We start from the raw sequence: 17,519 nt of genomic DNA, 5'->3' as shown, positions 1-17,519 counted from the left end.
TATTAAATTAGTTAGGAACCCAAAGGTTGCGAAGGTCAGACAGGAGTCGCTTCGTGTAAAAACTTCGTGACTCACCCAATCCAAGATCCATGGTCAAAGGCATAACCCGAGATTCCCGTTTCGGATTCTCAAAAACAGACATAAGTTAAATATACTGAATGAAAACAAAAACTAATTATTGTAGGGGTTGAAATCTTTAATACGAAAAAGAGAATTAATTTTGTTACCACAAAATTTTGATTGATTCCCTGGAACCTTCCACAATAAGTCACGAGTCATTAACTTTTTATTTTGCAGCTGACGCGATTTAAAAGAGTTCGCGTCCAACAGCGCGATTTCCTATTTGAGGGCATTCACAATTGCAATATGAAAGAGTTTTTGAAAAGTTACACTATTGAAATTCCCAGCCATTGTACTTTAGCGCTCCGCCATCAAGTTGTAAGTAGATATTTGATCTTCCAAGGGGCAAATATTCGCAATTTCGCAATATTGGCTGCGTTGCGAACAATACCGGAGCATGTCGAAAGTATTCAAGTTACCGTTCTAAGTCTAATATGCAATTCGTACTTAGTATGCCTTAAAACGAGATAATATTTAGAATAATGACCAAGGAATAGATCTAAGTATAAATACACTTAGTAAATATTCAAAAGACCATATTACTATAATTTTATGGGAAAAGGCACCTTAGACGCTTCTCTGTCCCAACTGTTGTAGTCTTTTCTGGATAACAATTAATCATAATTATTATGAAGACTCTTAATATATTTTTATTTATTTGTAAAACTTCCAATAACATTTAACCAAAGCTTTATTTAATAAACGAGAAATTAAATTCTGAAATTAATGGCCTGACTACGTATGTACCTAAATGTATTTTGAAATATACTTTAGTAAATTTTGACGTAAAACGTTTGAGGAAATAATTAATCTGGAACTCTCTATACACTGATTACTTTTGTTGACTGTGCCTTTGAATATCACTCCAAATTACGTCAGCCTTTCGATTTAATTATTATTTGGGACAAATGAATTTTGCGTACAAATTGATATTGTTTGGAAACTGAGTTTGACAGCAAATAATTTATTAATTATCCTGTCATAGTAAGATAAAACATAAATTGAAATTTGAACCGCGTGCAGGCAAAGTATTGCGGACAAAAATCAGAATAAAACATTCCAGATTCTATACTTAGGCAGTTGAATATCCATTGGTTGTGTGATAACCATTTACCTCTCTTTTTGTTTTAGGAGAGAAGATGGAAAATGCTAGAGGTGGGCAATGACAGGATGTCCCCGGCGCGAGCGATGACCCTGCAAGGCGCCGGGCGTCGCTCGGAACCCCGCCGACCCGCCCGAAGTGATGCGCCCCTCGATCCACCCTCGATGCCATATTTTATAGAAAATTTCACGCTTATTAGGCTATGTCTACAATCTCTACGGGTGATATCACATTTATATCAAAATGCCAACGCTTGTCTGCCGCGAGTGCGAGGAAACTTTAATTTTTCAAAGCGTCCGCTAGTCAAATTAAAAGCTGTGAATAATGTATTTAGCTTTCGAACTAGGACAGTGTATTGTGATGTTAATTCGTTGTTAGTAAAAACATTAGTGCAATTATTCGTTGTTGCCAAGTGGGTTGTGTGTTCGGTGCGGTCGAGATGGCATTGCGGGCGAAGGAAGGACTGGCCTCGAAGGCTTCTCCTGTTGTGGCTGTGTAGTTGTGGGAGCTACAGCGAAGGTCGCCGAGACAATGATCTGCACATCGGCGGCATCTTTCCGATGGAGGGAGAAGGCGGCTGGCAGGGCGGGCAGGCCTGCAAACCCGCCGCTGAGCTCGCTTTGATCGATGTCAACGCAAGAAAAAATCTTCTATCCGGATTCAAACTATTGTTGCACAGTAATGACAGCAAGGTATTTATCGCTCTTATTTGTCCTTTATTTTCAGTTTTATAGAGACTTAATAATAAAACGCAGATTATTATATTTCGTGTGGTTTAAAACCGGCAGTAAATTAAAAATACAATAAAAGCACGCAATTTGAAGGAAAGAGCAATTAAGGAAACAGACCCCTAAGAAGGACGCAGGTCTAGGGGGAATTGAACAAGAGGTCAGGTCGTGCATAAAACATTTCTTACTTAATAAAATTAATTAATTTTGAAGCAAAAATTTGACAATTCGAGTAAATCGCCTTCATAGCTGACCTTTTAGATAATAAAGAACAAATTAATTTACAATATTACTTATGTGTATTAAATTGCTACTTAAAACAAAAATTTTAAGACAATTTAATTCTTTAACATCCTAAAGATAGACCAATGGAAGTAGTACTCGTTCCATACTCGCTCATAGTATTATATTAAAAAAATGTAATTCATAAACTGTATACAAAGACCTTATTAAGTCTCATCTTGTAATATAAATTTTCGTCCATCCTATGGGCGTGGGTAATTAAATTTAAGTCTCGTTTGCCTCTCGACCCGGCAATGAAAATGCCAATTATTCAATCAACGTAATGTGCATAACGTGTCGCCACCGGCGGAATGACAAGCGCCTAATCCATTAACTTTGAAAATCAAGCTCACCGAGCCCTAGTAATTAACAAAAAGGGTCCTTTATCCTAATCACACGGCCACCAAGTTAGCCTATAAATCAAATGAACTAATATCATAGGCTTATGATATTGCAGTGAGCGGGTGAGGCCGACGTTCGATTCAATTATAGAGAATTTATGAATGATTCAAAGAAGAAAATTTTACCGGATAGAATTTCCGATCCGGTTCGAGGGTAATTTCCAATTTTATCGATTTATATTCGAGGACAAATCGCCGATTTCGTTCACTTTGATATTGATAACGCGACGATTACGGACAAAAACGCTGAAAAGGTTTGATAACATAATAGAGCGAGAATTATGATCGAAAACCGCCGGCGATGGATTGCGTCTTCACAAAGTCTGTAAATTGAATTCTCCGCCCCAAATATAGCAGGTAACTTTTGAAAAGATAAGTTGAAGCGGTTCAACATTTAATCACAGTTTTACAATCCAGCGCTTATTTACAATATGTTATTTTGCGGCGAAACATAGGGAACTTGGTATTTCTGTAGCACGTCTAGATATGTAAAGGTTATATTTTTTATTAAATATGTGTGAAGGAAATAAAATTCAACATATACGAGTTTAACCATATGAGGAAGGAAAATTTTTGTACATATATCAAACTTCAAACATACGAGTACTTCAATCGCTTGAGGGAAAACTCTCTTTTCAAGTAAGTGCTCTGATGTTGCTATCTTGAACTTGCTCGTATTTTCAGTTTAATAAGATAATCATATTTCTCATGTTTACTGTTAATTCTTCAAATATTTTGATACAAATCAATTTATTTACACCCAAAAATATTATGTTTTATAAAGCATAGACATTGTATAAAACCAGTGAAAGTGACTTTACAATAGGGATATTGCAAAGCGTCATAATTTTTGTACATACATACCAACACGCTTGCTTGCGATTGGGGTAGGCAGAAACAATGGATTACCACTTGCTACGATCCTTTCAGACCTGTCCCGCTTCCTCCTCATTCATTACTCTCTTCATGCATATTCAACTTACTTGATTACGGGTACTCATAATGATAAATATTGTACTCGTGTTGAGATGCATAACAAAGAAAAATCATTCATCTTTTAAAAAGGTTGACAAGAAACTTGGTATATAGACTTGATAACAAACAGGTAGCTAATTAAATTGACAAAAGCAGAAATGAAGTAATAAAACTATTTGGTATTCCAATAAAACTAATGGGTTTATTGGAAAGCCAAATAATTATAATATATATAATATACATACCAAATATATAAATATATATACCAAATAATTATCAATAAATAGCGGTGAAAGGTTATACGAAAGTATGCGAATAAAAACAAATTAGTGGAGGGTGCAACTGGGGTCACGTGAAGATGAGGCAGAGCCAGTACATAGAAAACATTAAAACGCAGATTGTTTGAAATTTGCGTTTGTCATTCCGTATTATATAAAACTCCATCAAATAAAACAAATTAAGAGACATCAATCAAGATTATAGTAGGTTCTTGGGGCGCAGAATCTACGCCATAAATTTACTGTTGTTTAGAAATTTACTCATTATTTTAATTAATTCTTTTTTTTTGGTGACTAAAAAGTATCACTTCATGTTGTTAATATTTCAATATTTGTTAATATTTTCAAAATAACAAAATAGTATTTGTAAAAAACATTAACATACCATATATGATTTAATATATACGTATATTACCATATATACGTCAACAAATTAAGCCAATTTTGATATAAAATCAAATTTCGCAGAAGCTTCAGAAGGCGAAATTGGATAAATTAGCGCATCTGATTTAAGTGATTCTGTTCGGGGAGAATAGGCATTAGTCCAAGATCTCAGATACGTATATCTTCAGATAAACAACAACACAAGCTAGCTAGCTCTTATTGCGAGCATCGAGCAGAGGTAATTTCCAAAAATTCTTACTCACCTTTTGCTTTTTTTCCTTCATCATATAACCACATTCCAAATTTAATTTTAATTTAACTGTAGCTATATAATATTTTTTACTATTTTTAGTAAGTTAAGTTATTTACATGCTCTTTCTTTAATCCTTAATATGGCTTATAATCTCATTTTTCAAATAGTCCATTTTAATTCAATCGCAGCCCACATTAATTACTTATTATATTAATATAAAGATAAAGATTTCTGTATGAAATTCACATTAAACACAGAAACCAATACTGTGTTCTAAAGAAACCCGAAGAAAATCAAAACGATAGTGAGATCTTGGACTATTTGTACTTACATGCGTCGTGAAGCGGCAGGTGTGTAGCTTGAATAACATATCATTTTGTACGTCGTTCAGGCGCCCTTGGCTATGCTAATGATGTGACGTCATTCTATCATTATAATACTCTGTCAATTTTATCCTAAAGTGTATTTTTAATTTTCTATAAAATATTACAACATTACAAAAAGATTTTATCTGATTAATGTAGTTAGTTATGGTTGTGTGCTAGTATAAGATACTTAGTTCTACTTTTTACTACTTTTTGATACTAAACTTCCAATTGTTGTTACCTATTCAAGTAATATACTTTTATTTAAGTAATCACTTTAAATTAAACATACTGTGCACTACATGTATCAATTCAACTAAATACCTAAATAAACTATTGACAAAATAACAGACAGCAATAGGTATCTCTTTTTAAGAATTACTTTACTTTAGCTTAATCTTCAACTGACTTAAATGATTTCCTTCCAGTGTGAACCAGGTCTAGGTGCCAGTGTAATGTACAATCTGCTCTACAACCCACCACAGAAGCTCTTGCTGCTGGCCGGCTGTTCCACAGTCTGCACCACCGTCGCTGAAGCTGCCAAGATGTGGAACCTTATGGTTGTAAGTATTGTAGCCCAAAAGTAGATAAATCACATGTTTTATATTATACCGTCTAAATTTATCTAGAATTCAAAAAAAATACTTATTCAACTCTACCATGGTCTACCTCTATGGTGGTGGTTTAACTCTACTCTAGCGCAATCATCAGCAGTTCTATTACTGCTTTAAAAGTAATGAGTCATTCAATACAACAAAACTTGTACATTTATGAATATATCAGTTACAAAGATTCCTAACTTTGCACATAAAATGCTTACCAATTTTAACCTAAGCAGTGGAATACCAAATGTAACTAATGCAAACTACTCGTAGAAAGCTAGCTACAGGACGACGTTCGTAGCAGCCACGTAGCTGATAACGGCTTAAATTAGATAATCTATTCGCTACGCAAAATAACGACGTGCTCAGTATGAAATTGCATTTATACTATTTAACCAAAACTCAATTCGACAAGTTCTACAACTCAAGAAATTGCAATTTTACAATCCTATACAGTTTCTACCTTTGAGAGCGCCATGTAAAATGTTGTACGCTACGACCTGAATACTGTGAAAATACGCTGGTTGCATTACTTTGTGGAACAGAGCTTGTGAATATTTAGTATTTTTTTGTATTTAGAATCTATTTATATTTCAACAGCTTTGAGAATTGATGATTTTTACATATCATCACACCTTTACCTTTCGTAACGAAATTATGAAACAACACAAAATCCATTTTGTTGCATGACTTTCAGTTTCACAGAGCATATTTCAAAAACTTAACTAAACAAATCTTAATATTATTAAATGACCTTATTATTATTATTTACAAATATCCCTAGCAAAGATATTTATTTTTTCCTTTTAATAAAAACATAGAGATATCTTGTACTTTGAGAACCCATCCAAGTGTAAGAGACTTACACAGCATATAAATTGAACTAGATTTACTGTATATATTTTGTTACGTGTAAGATTGGAATGATAAAGTTGTTATCAGTCAAAAAAATCGTATATGTTTCCACCAAGAAATCGACAAATTGGTAAATTTATGAACGATGGGCCACAAAAAAAATATATCACGTTTGTAGCGTAGACGCACCGAAAATTGGTGATATATTTTTCTTAGTGGCCCACTGCACTTCATAACAATACGGTATGATAAGGATTCAGATGGTAAAGGTTATTATCATTTATCCTTCTACTTAACAATAAATAATTTGTATTATTAATTTTCAAAACAATCTTTTGCCATCCCGAAATGTTCAGACCTTATTAATAATAAAATTATTATTGAGATGAAATTATTATATATATATCGGCATTTCATAGGCAAAATAAATTATAAAGAGGCTTAACCTGCCATTTTGAATCTTACATTCACTACTGTCTTTCCTTCGCCAGCTTTGCTATGGGGCGTCATCACCAGCGCTCTCGGACCGATCGCGGTTCCCCACTCTGTTCCGAACGCACCCGTCGGCAACGGTCCACAACCCCACCCGCATCAAGCTGATGCAGAAGTTCGGTTGGTCCCGCATCGCCATCCTGCAACAGGCGGAGGAGGTTTTCATATCTGTAAGTGTCTTTTTACACACAAATGAAAGATAGATCTATCGATCTGAAATTCAACATGCAAATAATTATGATAATGTTCACTAAGTAAACTTTTTAATTTACCACGAAAGTAACACCCAAGAAATACCTAGTTATAATAAATGCGACACATCAAAACGCGTACTTATTATCTAACAAACAACGAGATGGCTGGAAAAATTCAATCACTTTGTGCAGAGACCGAACCGGCGTAAATTTTCAACGGGAAAGTGTGAGTGCTGACACTAGCATTACGTGTTCTGTGCTCATGTCCCGTCCACCGCCCGGACTTTATTAAATTACACAACATTCTGTGGCTGGCTGGGTATGGTGATGCTAGCCGACAACACATTTAGACGAAGGAATTCTCCTGGGAAAACTTAAGCTTTGCTTTGGTTACAATTGTCATTGTGTAACCTTGTCTTACCAACTTGCATTGTTGAAAATTTTCTGTATTTTCTAAATTTCTAAGATAAACATTTCTTATGAAACCTTCGTTTATAAAACCTAATAATAATATAACCTTTTTGTTTTAAATATCTGAGCATAAGACAACAAAGAAATATAGAGAGAGTACTTATCATATATATTAAAAAGAAAAGCAAACAAAACAGAGAATACATAATTTAAGAGTATATACATACATAGAGCTGCGAGTATGACTCATCTAATAAGCAAAACAAGCAAAGATTGTTCAGCGGAGTTTGCTAAAGAAATAAGATAGTAATTGTGGCGGGAGAACTCGCGGAGCGCCGCGTGCCATAGCCTCGACTATTAAATGTTGGCATTTTATAGTCAGATTCAAATGTATTATTTCACCATTGTATTTTTAAATTAACTAGATGGATTTATTAAAATAATTGTTATGACATTGTACCCTGCTCTGTTTCTTTGAATCAAATATCGATATATCAGATTGATAGATTACATAATACCTAATAACATCTTTAGATTTTAGAACTATCAGTCAGTAGAGTTTCCTTAACACGATATTAAGTAGTTTATGGTAAGTAAACACGATAGCTGTTTCTTGTCAACTGAAAAGAAGTACGTATGTATATCACGAGAGTACATCACTATCTTCGCCCGAATCGTGTCTTCATTCAAAGTTATCTTTACAACCCATTAACTCCCGATAAATTCAACCTGTAGAACAAAGAGGGTGATAGTACATATTGCCTGAGTGATTACTGGTGAGCCTCACTACACTTTGATCTACCATTGCGTGCCTGGAGTCGTTCGATAAGCATTTATGTTCTTGTTCGTATTGGTAACGAGTGGAGCATGACACGCCAACGCTTTGTTCCCCACTGATAAATGATTTTAGCAAGCAATCAAACTAAAGGAGCGAAAATCACAGTTTTGTAAGATTCCCGCAGCCATTTTAACAGATAGATGCATTATAGTGTTTCACCATTCTATATATATTTTTCTTTTTTCAATATTAAATCTCATAAATATATAAATCTCCCGTGAACAATGTATTCTCCCGTCCACATTCTATTCTAAGTATAATTTAATATTGTGAAGTTGACGTTGTTGATGAAAATGCTGCAGTGCAGTTTGTTACCGCTTCTTCTGCACTGACGCCTTGGAAGCGGCAGTAAACTTAGTTTTTAAGTAATTTATTTGACGTCAACCAAGTTGTTAAACCATACGACAATTATTAAGCGATATAATAATATCCTATAATAATGAATAAAAATTTTGAATTTGAATTTGAATATAGGCCATTCTACACGAGACCTGAACGATCAAACATAACATCTATCTATTGGCTAATTCATGTCTATGATTAAAATGTACTCAAATAATTATGATGCTTAACTGACTTTCTTAACACTGAAATTGTTTATTCATCTAAAGTATTTATATAAATTATTGGAATCAATTTCACACCCATTATCTTGCCAAATAGCAGAAATACGTTGAGTTACGAGATTTATTACCAAAATGTAGCTATTTATACATATCTATTTCTAGTGTGGGGCTAAAGGATATTGGCTTTTCATCCACAAACCGTAAACAGTCGCTCGATTGTGCAAAATGTATGATATATACATATTCGAAAGGGTGGCTTCGTCTGTACAGAAGTTTATATTATGAATAAAATATGACGATACAAACATAAAAAACAAACAATTATTATATTGTTGCTAAAAACACAGTGACTTGCCGCTTTTTACTGAATTATCTAGTGCCTTTATTGTTTGCCGGTTGACTGGAAGAGATCCCTTCGTGGGATAAGTCCGCCATTGCAAGTGATTTGTTTCTTTTATAACTATGTACTTACTATTTTCTTGTTGCTGTGTAAATTTATATGCAATTAAGATATTACAAACAAACAAACAATCAATTTCATATTAATTTCCTTTTTTTTCTTTTCCTTTACTTTTCATTCCAATTAATGTTATCATGTCCCGTTTAAGGAAATTTCATATTTAGAAGCAAGCTAACGTTTATGTAGATTGCACTTTACATCAGATGAAGTGGTATGATAGCAGTTAAATTACATCATAAATTCTTTAAAAGAAGTCTTACAATATGTTTTTACATTGTACAAAGTTCAGTTATTACCCACCGTCCAATTAAACTCAAGATGACATAAAAGAAATCTTTTGAATTCCCCGAGATAAGGTAAGTAATAACGTTAGGGGAAATCCGACTAGCAAACAAGATCACTTCCTTCACACACCGACATAATGAACCTTCCTCTGAAAGTGATAAAGTGGTTGTTTTTATACATGAAGGGGAACTTTTTGCGACTATGAAAACCGTTACTGATTAATTGAAATTAATTTGTAGGTCAAATACGCAAACATTTATAGAAATTTCCCTTATCTTTTGATATATTTTTTTTAACATTTGAGTGTGATTAAAGATAATTGGATTTTAATCCAATTTAATATGTGCAGTCAATACCTAATTAGTTGATAAATTTAAAAAGATTGACGGTAAGCTACGGATAGAAGTAAATATGCGAAGATAAAGGTACTCCTATAAACATATGTTTTTTTAAATTCCACTGAACTATTATTCTAGTTAAAACAATTTCCTAATTAGCTACATGTTTAATGCAAATACTGCGATGAATAAAAAACACCAAAAGTTTACGTTCTGCAATTTAACTCTCATAAATTGTTATTTATTCGCACATTTTTTCGGCACTTTTTTCTGAAAACAGGAGCAAGAACGCTTGAAACCCACTTATGCAGAAAAACCCCGAGCCGCACTAATTACATTGAATCCAGCGTGAAAGGCCAGGCCCCATTCACCGCGGGCTACTATACCCCCCTCGTTATACCGCGTACGCTCTATAAATAGGTGCTTTCTTTATACAAAAACTTCACATGAGCTGAGTGCATAGCAACACAGCACTTAAGCGAAAAATGAAAATTAAATAGTGTGCGCGAGTTACGCTACCATCATTCGCTTTTTTATTTTTTCCGTATATTTTTATTTTGTTTTATCTTGCGAATGGATGCGACCTGCTCTTGGCGTAATAAAACTTCGTCAAATTGTTATAACGCTTTTAACATTTCGAATTTTCTTTAATCGACATTAAAATGAACTTCATTTAATCATTATTTTCCCAATTTCCATTTAAATACAGATAACTTGAGGTAAATGAGAGAGAATTTCTCTAAATAAAAATGGCGCACTGTAAACATTTGAGCCATCGCCGAGATACGTTCTCTGACGTAATATCTTATATACGGTTTCATAAAAAGAAATATAAGACTGCACAATTTCATATGTAGTTATTGTAATATGGCAGCGAGCTGTAAATGCCAAACACCATTTACATAGTATTTGAGACGGTAGACGAACACTTCGAATTCAGTGACTGCTTCGTAGCCCTAAATTTCCGACCTTTGCATTTTATCACACCATTAAATCGGTACAAACCCAGCGGCCTGGCAGCCGCGCTACCACACAAATAATAAAGAATTTCTTGGGATATGTATTAATTTTTTATGCAAAAAGCAATATACTGCGTGCTTGCTCAGGGGTGATTATTTTCCATTTACGACGATGTTATGTGTGTTTTTTGAGAGCCGTGGAGACGGTAAATTCTCAGCGTTAGATTTTTAATGTAGTTACTTTGTCGATTTAATTTTAACTTAAGAGTAATTTTTTTATATATACTAACACATTTTCTCGGGAAAACTCAGTAGTAGATTTTCTATTGGCCTTCGAAATTATTTAACTCAAATCTCCACTAAGCTTGAATAATTTTCTAGATGAAAAAGGTTATAAGCCTATATAGTTATAATATATAAATATAGAGTGGTTTTTTTAATAACCACATGGCACTAATTTTCATTTATTTAATATTAATTTTTGCATATATATCAAATCTAGTTCTAACTTATCTTGCAACGCACTAAAAACAAATAGCACCAATTATGTAGGAAGTGCTTTTGGAAATTCCTTAACGAAGCAACCTCGATATCTATGACTGAAAAACAATATGATGATACTATTTATACAAATCCTTAAAATATCTAACTGAACAACATTTCCAACAGACTGTGGAAGACCTAGAAGCGCATTGCAAGAAGGCCGGCATCGAGATCGTGACGCGGCAGTCTTTCCTGACAGACCCTGTTGACGCCGTGCGGAACCTCCGGAGACAAGACGCGAGGGTCATCGTAGGACTGTTCTACGTAGTTGCGGCGCGCCGTGTACTCTGCGAGGTCTACAAACACAGATTGTACGGGAAATCATACGTCTGGTTCTTCATTGGTAAGTATTGGAATTTTAATAGTCTGCATTACCAGCATTTGTAAACCGTTATACTATGGAGCTAAGTAGGCTTCTCTCTATCTTGATGCTGTTTATCCGTATGTATGGAAATGGCAAGTGCACACTTATATCTTTATAATTTATGGAGAACAATATTATAGTTTTTGATAAATCATATGCCGTGTGGTCCGGTCCCGGCACCAATTAAAAAAAGACTAGGACCACTCCATCTCTTTCCCATGAATGTCGTAAAAGGCGATTAAGGGATAAGCTTATAAGCTTGGGATTCTTCTTGTAGGCGATGGGCTAGCAACCTCTCACTATTTGAATCTCTATTCTATCATTAGGCCAAACAGCTCAACGTGGCCTGTCAGCCTTTTCAGATTGCTGGCTCTGTCTACCCCGCAAGAGATATAAACGTGATTATATGGATGGATGGATGATAAAACATTTCATCTGTTAACGTTGCGCCACTCTGGATCGTGGTAATCCCGGGAGCTTCCCCAGGGAGGACTCAGCTGCGACAAATGTCAGGAGAATGTGTTGATTTTCATTACTTCTTCATTACCAACACATAACCCTTATAAATAAATTAAGTAACTTGTACTTTTCCTTCAATTACGAAATGCTGCATGATATTCCATAATACAACTCGTATTCTCACAATACATATTGCCATTCTCATATTCTTAGTACGGACACAAAAAGCTTAACCCCATTACAGCCGTGAGCAACATTTAAACACGCGCAAATGGCGCCATTTATTAGTTTCCGCGACTTACAATCCCGTTTATTAACCTCGCTGTGTAGAGTTCTGCGCATATGAAGAAAATTTAAAACAACATATCATTAATATGAGTGACGGCGTAAGTAATATGAGAGCTTTATAAATTGTGAGCAGTGAGACAAGATTATGATAGGAGTAATGGAGGACGCCGTGTGACGTCACGATATGCCACGACGCGGATGAAACTCGTTTAGAGTGCCTTAGTGAGGAGCCCATGTGCCAAAAAACACTCGCAAATTATTGCCTCCTCCGCATCACCCCGGCATAAATAATTTCAGGAAAACTCGCAACAATTCTGGCTTGAGTATTCGCTTCTGTATCATGTTAGGCTGAGTCTCTAATGTAAATCATTACAGCCAAATCTACTTTTGCTTTATTTTTTTTTATTTTGGTGTACTTTACTCTATTTGGTGGTAATACACTATTACAATCATTCATTCATCATATAAACTATCTTACGCGTTAGTATCTATTGTCCGAGCGAGACAAATGAACAGACAAAAACACGAAAGATCTTTTAAGGATTCATTTTTGTTTTTTAAGATAGGTTATAGCTGGCTCCAGCCCTCTAGGTGCAAAGACATGATAGAGAAACTCAAACTTGTAGTTTATTCTGCAAAACAAAATAAAATTTATTGTGGTCATTTGTTTGCACAAAGAATAAGACTTTAACTTCGCATATAAAATGTTTACAAGATTGATACTTTGAAACTCCGTGATATGAAACATCTAAGTACTTTTCTTATTTATAAATGACTCTCGGCGGACGGACGGGATATTTATTAATGAATTTCCCGGATGATTCCTCTGGGAAAAACCACAGCGCGACAGTAATGGAAGCGAGAAAAATCTTAAGATAAAGTGGAGAAAAGTAGATGTAGGTAACGATACACAAGAGAATAATAAAAAAAGCGAAATTGATATCTGCATGTTCTAACACTGCTTTGTTCAATGTTCCCCGAGGCGGGATTTTCACTTAGTAACCGCTCTGTTTTTTATACACACTATTACACAACGAAAAATACTTATGCGAAAGTCATATATGCCTACATCTTTATTTTCAAAGTTTACTAGTATGCCGAAACATACTGTCATTTAATACATTTTGCTATGTTCATTCAGCCTCTTAATGAATAACTAAACTCCATTTCAAGTAAATGAAATTGATATATAAAGGTTTTTACTGACAATTTTTATTGTTAGGTATTTGTAAGCAAGTTTACTTCTAGGAACATTTATTTTACTTATACATATAAGGTTATGCTTGATATAAACAATTTGATGTTCCATCAAATACAAGCACGGTTTATACGATCAGCTATGTCTATAGACTTCATATTTCATGTCAATATTAGTGGCAGTTGCGTGATGCCTTTCGTGGCAACTTCGAAAGCCTATTGTATAAGTTTCGATTTACGCGAATCATATTGGAATCAATGAGAATATATTACGATCTATCACAAAGGAAATATTCCAGAAACCAAGTTTATACAAACTGGAACCAAGTTTATGTAAATCCTCTTTTGAATGACGTATATCCATCCATACTTTACATATTCATTATAATATTACAAAATGCAACGTGCAATTTGGCTTCCTATACTTGCTTATTTCAAATTAGCTATTGAATTAGGTAGGATGCTAATTTTAAATCCATTCATTCAACTACGTAAAAATAAAAAAGGTTTTTTTTAAATACGCAAATCGTTCGATATCTATTATAAATGGTGTAACTTTCCCTTTTCACGAGTATTCCAAATTCGCAAATAATTAATTTAAATTAATTAGATGTACGAGTAAAACAAACAACCATATTGAACCCTTGTTTCTGGTACCTGACTAGTACTCGTTACTAAATTTGTTCGGAAACTGAAAATTTATAACATAAGCCCTTCCGGTCAATGTATGTGTTCGGTTTAAATTATATCTGTTTTGTTATAAAGGGACGCAGCGTATATTACCCCAGGCCACGTAGGTATTCCTTAATATAATTTGACTAAATTCATATGCTTTTTCCCAAAAAGTACATGAATTTAGTCAAATTATATATGTATATAAAATAATTTTTGTTTTAGAGCGTCGGTAGTCGAGTGCGAGTGATTATTGCATCCAACTCTTAAAACCATGATTGACTTCAATTAGTACGTCATTGAAGTCAATCATGTTATTAAGAGTACTTATATAATACTTATATAAATAATAAAAAAAATAAAATCTCATATTATACTTTACAACTGAACCAACTCGACCAACTTCAAAAACAATCTACCAGTCCAGTAGGTACTTATCATGTCTACGTTAAAGATCTATAACTAGTGTTTGTGTAATTCATCAGATTGTTATCTTAGGAGCCACAGACAGGCTGCTCGGGTATCCAACCATGGTAATCAGCCATGCATTACAAATCCGACTACGTGCGTCACAGGTTCACCCTAATATGTAAGCTCAGATGGATTCCATAACCCATAATTCAATCCCATTTGGCTGGGTTACATGTTGTTCCCGAAAATGGGGTTGGATTAGTTCAAATTTGTTGCGAGCTTTCGTGATAAGTTTATGTGTTACAGTATAAAAACTCATTTTGATTGATTCAGCGAGACAAAATTTGTAGCGATAAAATGACTTATCGATAATGCATAAATGAAAAATTTTGTTGTTTATATTCGCTTTTCGATTACACTGATTGAATTAAATGATTGTAGGTTTGTAGATAAAATATTATAATATATTACATTGAACCTACTTAACGGTATTCAAAGGCATTATCTCATCATACGAGTAACTAATCTGTTTCAGCTTAACATAAGCAATAAGAATTTTTTTATTTAGACCAAAAGTACTGTTTTACCAAGCAAGAATTAAGCCATGTTACAACATATGGATACATTTGTAAGGTACACACAGTTGTACTTGGCTCGTCGCCAAAGGTGTATCTTCCAAATTTGTCAGTTTCATCAACGTTCGTTTGTCCTTAATACACGCGGAGAATCTTTCCCGTAATAAAACTTTATTACAGCCTATAAAATAGGCCACTAAAGAGATCACTTCATATAAAAATAATCGACACGTTTCCCAACTCAAATACGATATGCCTGGAGCTTGCAGATTTTTTATGTCAGTGACGTGTCCCGGGCAATAAAACCTGGATATATCGATGATAAATATTTTCCTTCTTTGGTAAACAATCTGCTTATATTTATGTTATGGCTTCTGACGTATGCCGCAACTGCTAAGCATTACTTATGTTTTATTTATCAAATATATATAGCGATATACATAGCCGCTAAAGAAAATAAACATTGTGGCATAGCGGCATCAAAATGAAAACCGCCTCACGCCCATTTTGCGTTACATTAGGCCTTAGCTTCAGAACCCGTATTCCTTTATTTTTCTGTCTTATATTTTTAGTCTTTCCGGTCAACAGGCATTCACAAACATATTAATTTTGTTATTTTCTGGACTTTAATTTATGTTGTTTTAATAAAAATATAATAATCAAAATCCATTGTTTTATTAGAAATTGTATTATAATAAAATATTGAATAGAGATCATATTTCTTAAATAGCCACCTGAACAAATGTGCCTTCAAATGACCGTGTTACGTAACTTAAACATTGATTTACCCATCATACCTCGTTGGTTTTAGGGTAACGGAACACAGAACATTAAAGGCTCTTAAAATTAACAAATTTAAAGCTGTTATTTTATTCTAGTACTAACTTCCAGCATGATATGGTTATCCAGTAAAAAATACAACACTGTATCAACCATATTGGTGAAGTAGAAAAGTGATATGAATCTCAATTCTATCATTAAACCAAACAGCTTAGTATCTGTCTACCCCGCAAGGGATATATACGTGATTATATATACATATAAAAATGTATGATTTCGCATACGCAGATGATCCTAGTCATACTTACTGGGGTTTTGTCATATGCAATATTTTCAAACAATGTCTAGATTATATAAATCTTCTTTTACCAAAACCCGGTTAAAATTTTACGACATTTGTTTTGAACTTAGCGTATAAATGTCGGAAACGGAGTTGAATTAGGAGACTATTTGTGTGAATTGATGTGTTCGTGCCAGCCGTAAAAGTTTGAGATCTTGGCACGACCCACTTGTATTATTATAGTTTATTGATGACATGCCATACCTTGCACTTGATTATTTATTACTCTTACACCTATTGTAAGTGCCTGGAGTTATATATTATAGTCACAGACTTAAAGAATGAAAACAAGAAGACGATAATTAATTGGGAAACATGTAGAACAGAAAGAGATATTATATTCACGAAAAGAAAATATTTTTCCTTAAAAAGAGCAACATCATAAGCCAAAATGATACCGATATTTTTGTAATCTAGTATTACTTTTGCTACATAGTTTTATTACTTTTTGTATTATGTTAAATGCATTCTCATGTATGTATATATATATATATATATATATATATATATATATATATATATATATATCTATGTATAATCATGTATGTATATTCGTATATGTATGTATAATTTTACAACCCTGAATTTTATTTATTTCATTTCTCATGCACAATGACACTCTATTCCCAACTGCATGCGCGACCCTCCATATTTCAATATGAGCTCGCAAAAAATGATGAGGAAGTTATATTGCCACTTATAAAACATTTCGCTCAACTTTCATAAAAATACTTGGCCACTAGCGAAGCGAAGACACAACAAACACACATTTGTCTGCCCCGGGCCCGCTAACAACAAACAGGGCAAGGAAATGGATAGAGAAACGAGATAAGTAATGGTTGAGGGCGACGCAATGTCCTCTTGGATGAAAGAACATCATTTTTATAAAAAGAAAACCAAAGAAAATTGAAATCTGTGTAGCGAAGAAATATTCCGCTATATTTGCATTTTTACTTTTACAGCAATTTGTATTTGTCTTCCTCATTTCTTTTACATTTTGAG

The 17,519-nt window shown here is 33.9% G+C and overlaps 1 protein-coding gene across 1 annotated transcript in view; it reads left to right on the top strand.

Moving 5' to 3' along the window:
• The first annotated feature begins 1,266 nt into the window (after positions 1–1,266).
• The window catches only part of LOC106138647 (gamma-aminobutyric acid type B receptor subunit 1), a 34,631-nt gene continuing 18,378 nt past the window's right edge, over positions 1,267–17,519 (top strand). The window contains exons 1-4 of the mRNA XM_013339859.2: positions 1,267–1,914; positions 5,317–5,451; positions 6,837–7,007; positions 11,558–11,774. Of these exons, the coding sequence (XP_013195313.1) occupies positions 1,267–1,914; positions 5,317–5,451; positions 6,837–7,007; positions 11,558–11,774 (1,171 nt within the window). The remainder of the gene's footprint in view (positions 1,915–5,316; positions 5,452–6,836; positions 7,008–11,557; positions 11,775–17,519) is intronic.

The sequence above is a fragment of the Amyelois transitella genome, chromosome 4 (genome assembly GCF_032362555.1).
Source record: "Amyelois transitella isolate CPQ chromosome 4, ilAmyTran1.1, whole genome shotgun sequence".
In the NCBI taxonomy this organism is placed as follows: domain Eukaryota; kingdom Metazoa; phylum Arthropoda; class Insecta; order Lepidoptera; family Pyralidae; genus Amyelois; species Amyelois transitella.
This window is presented reverse-complemented; position numbering and strand designations above follow the sequence as displayed.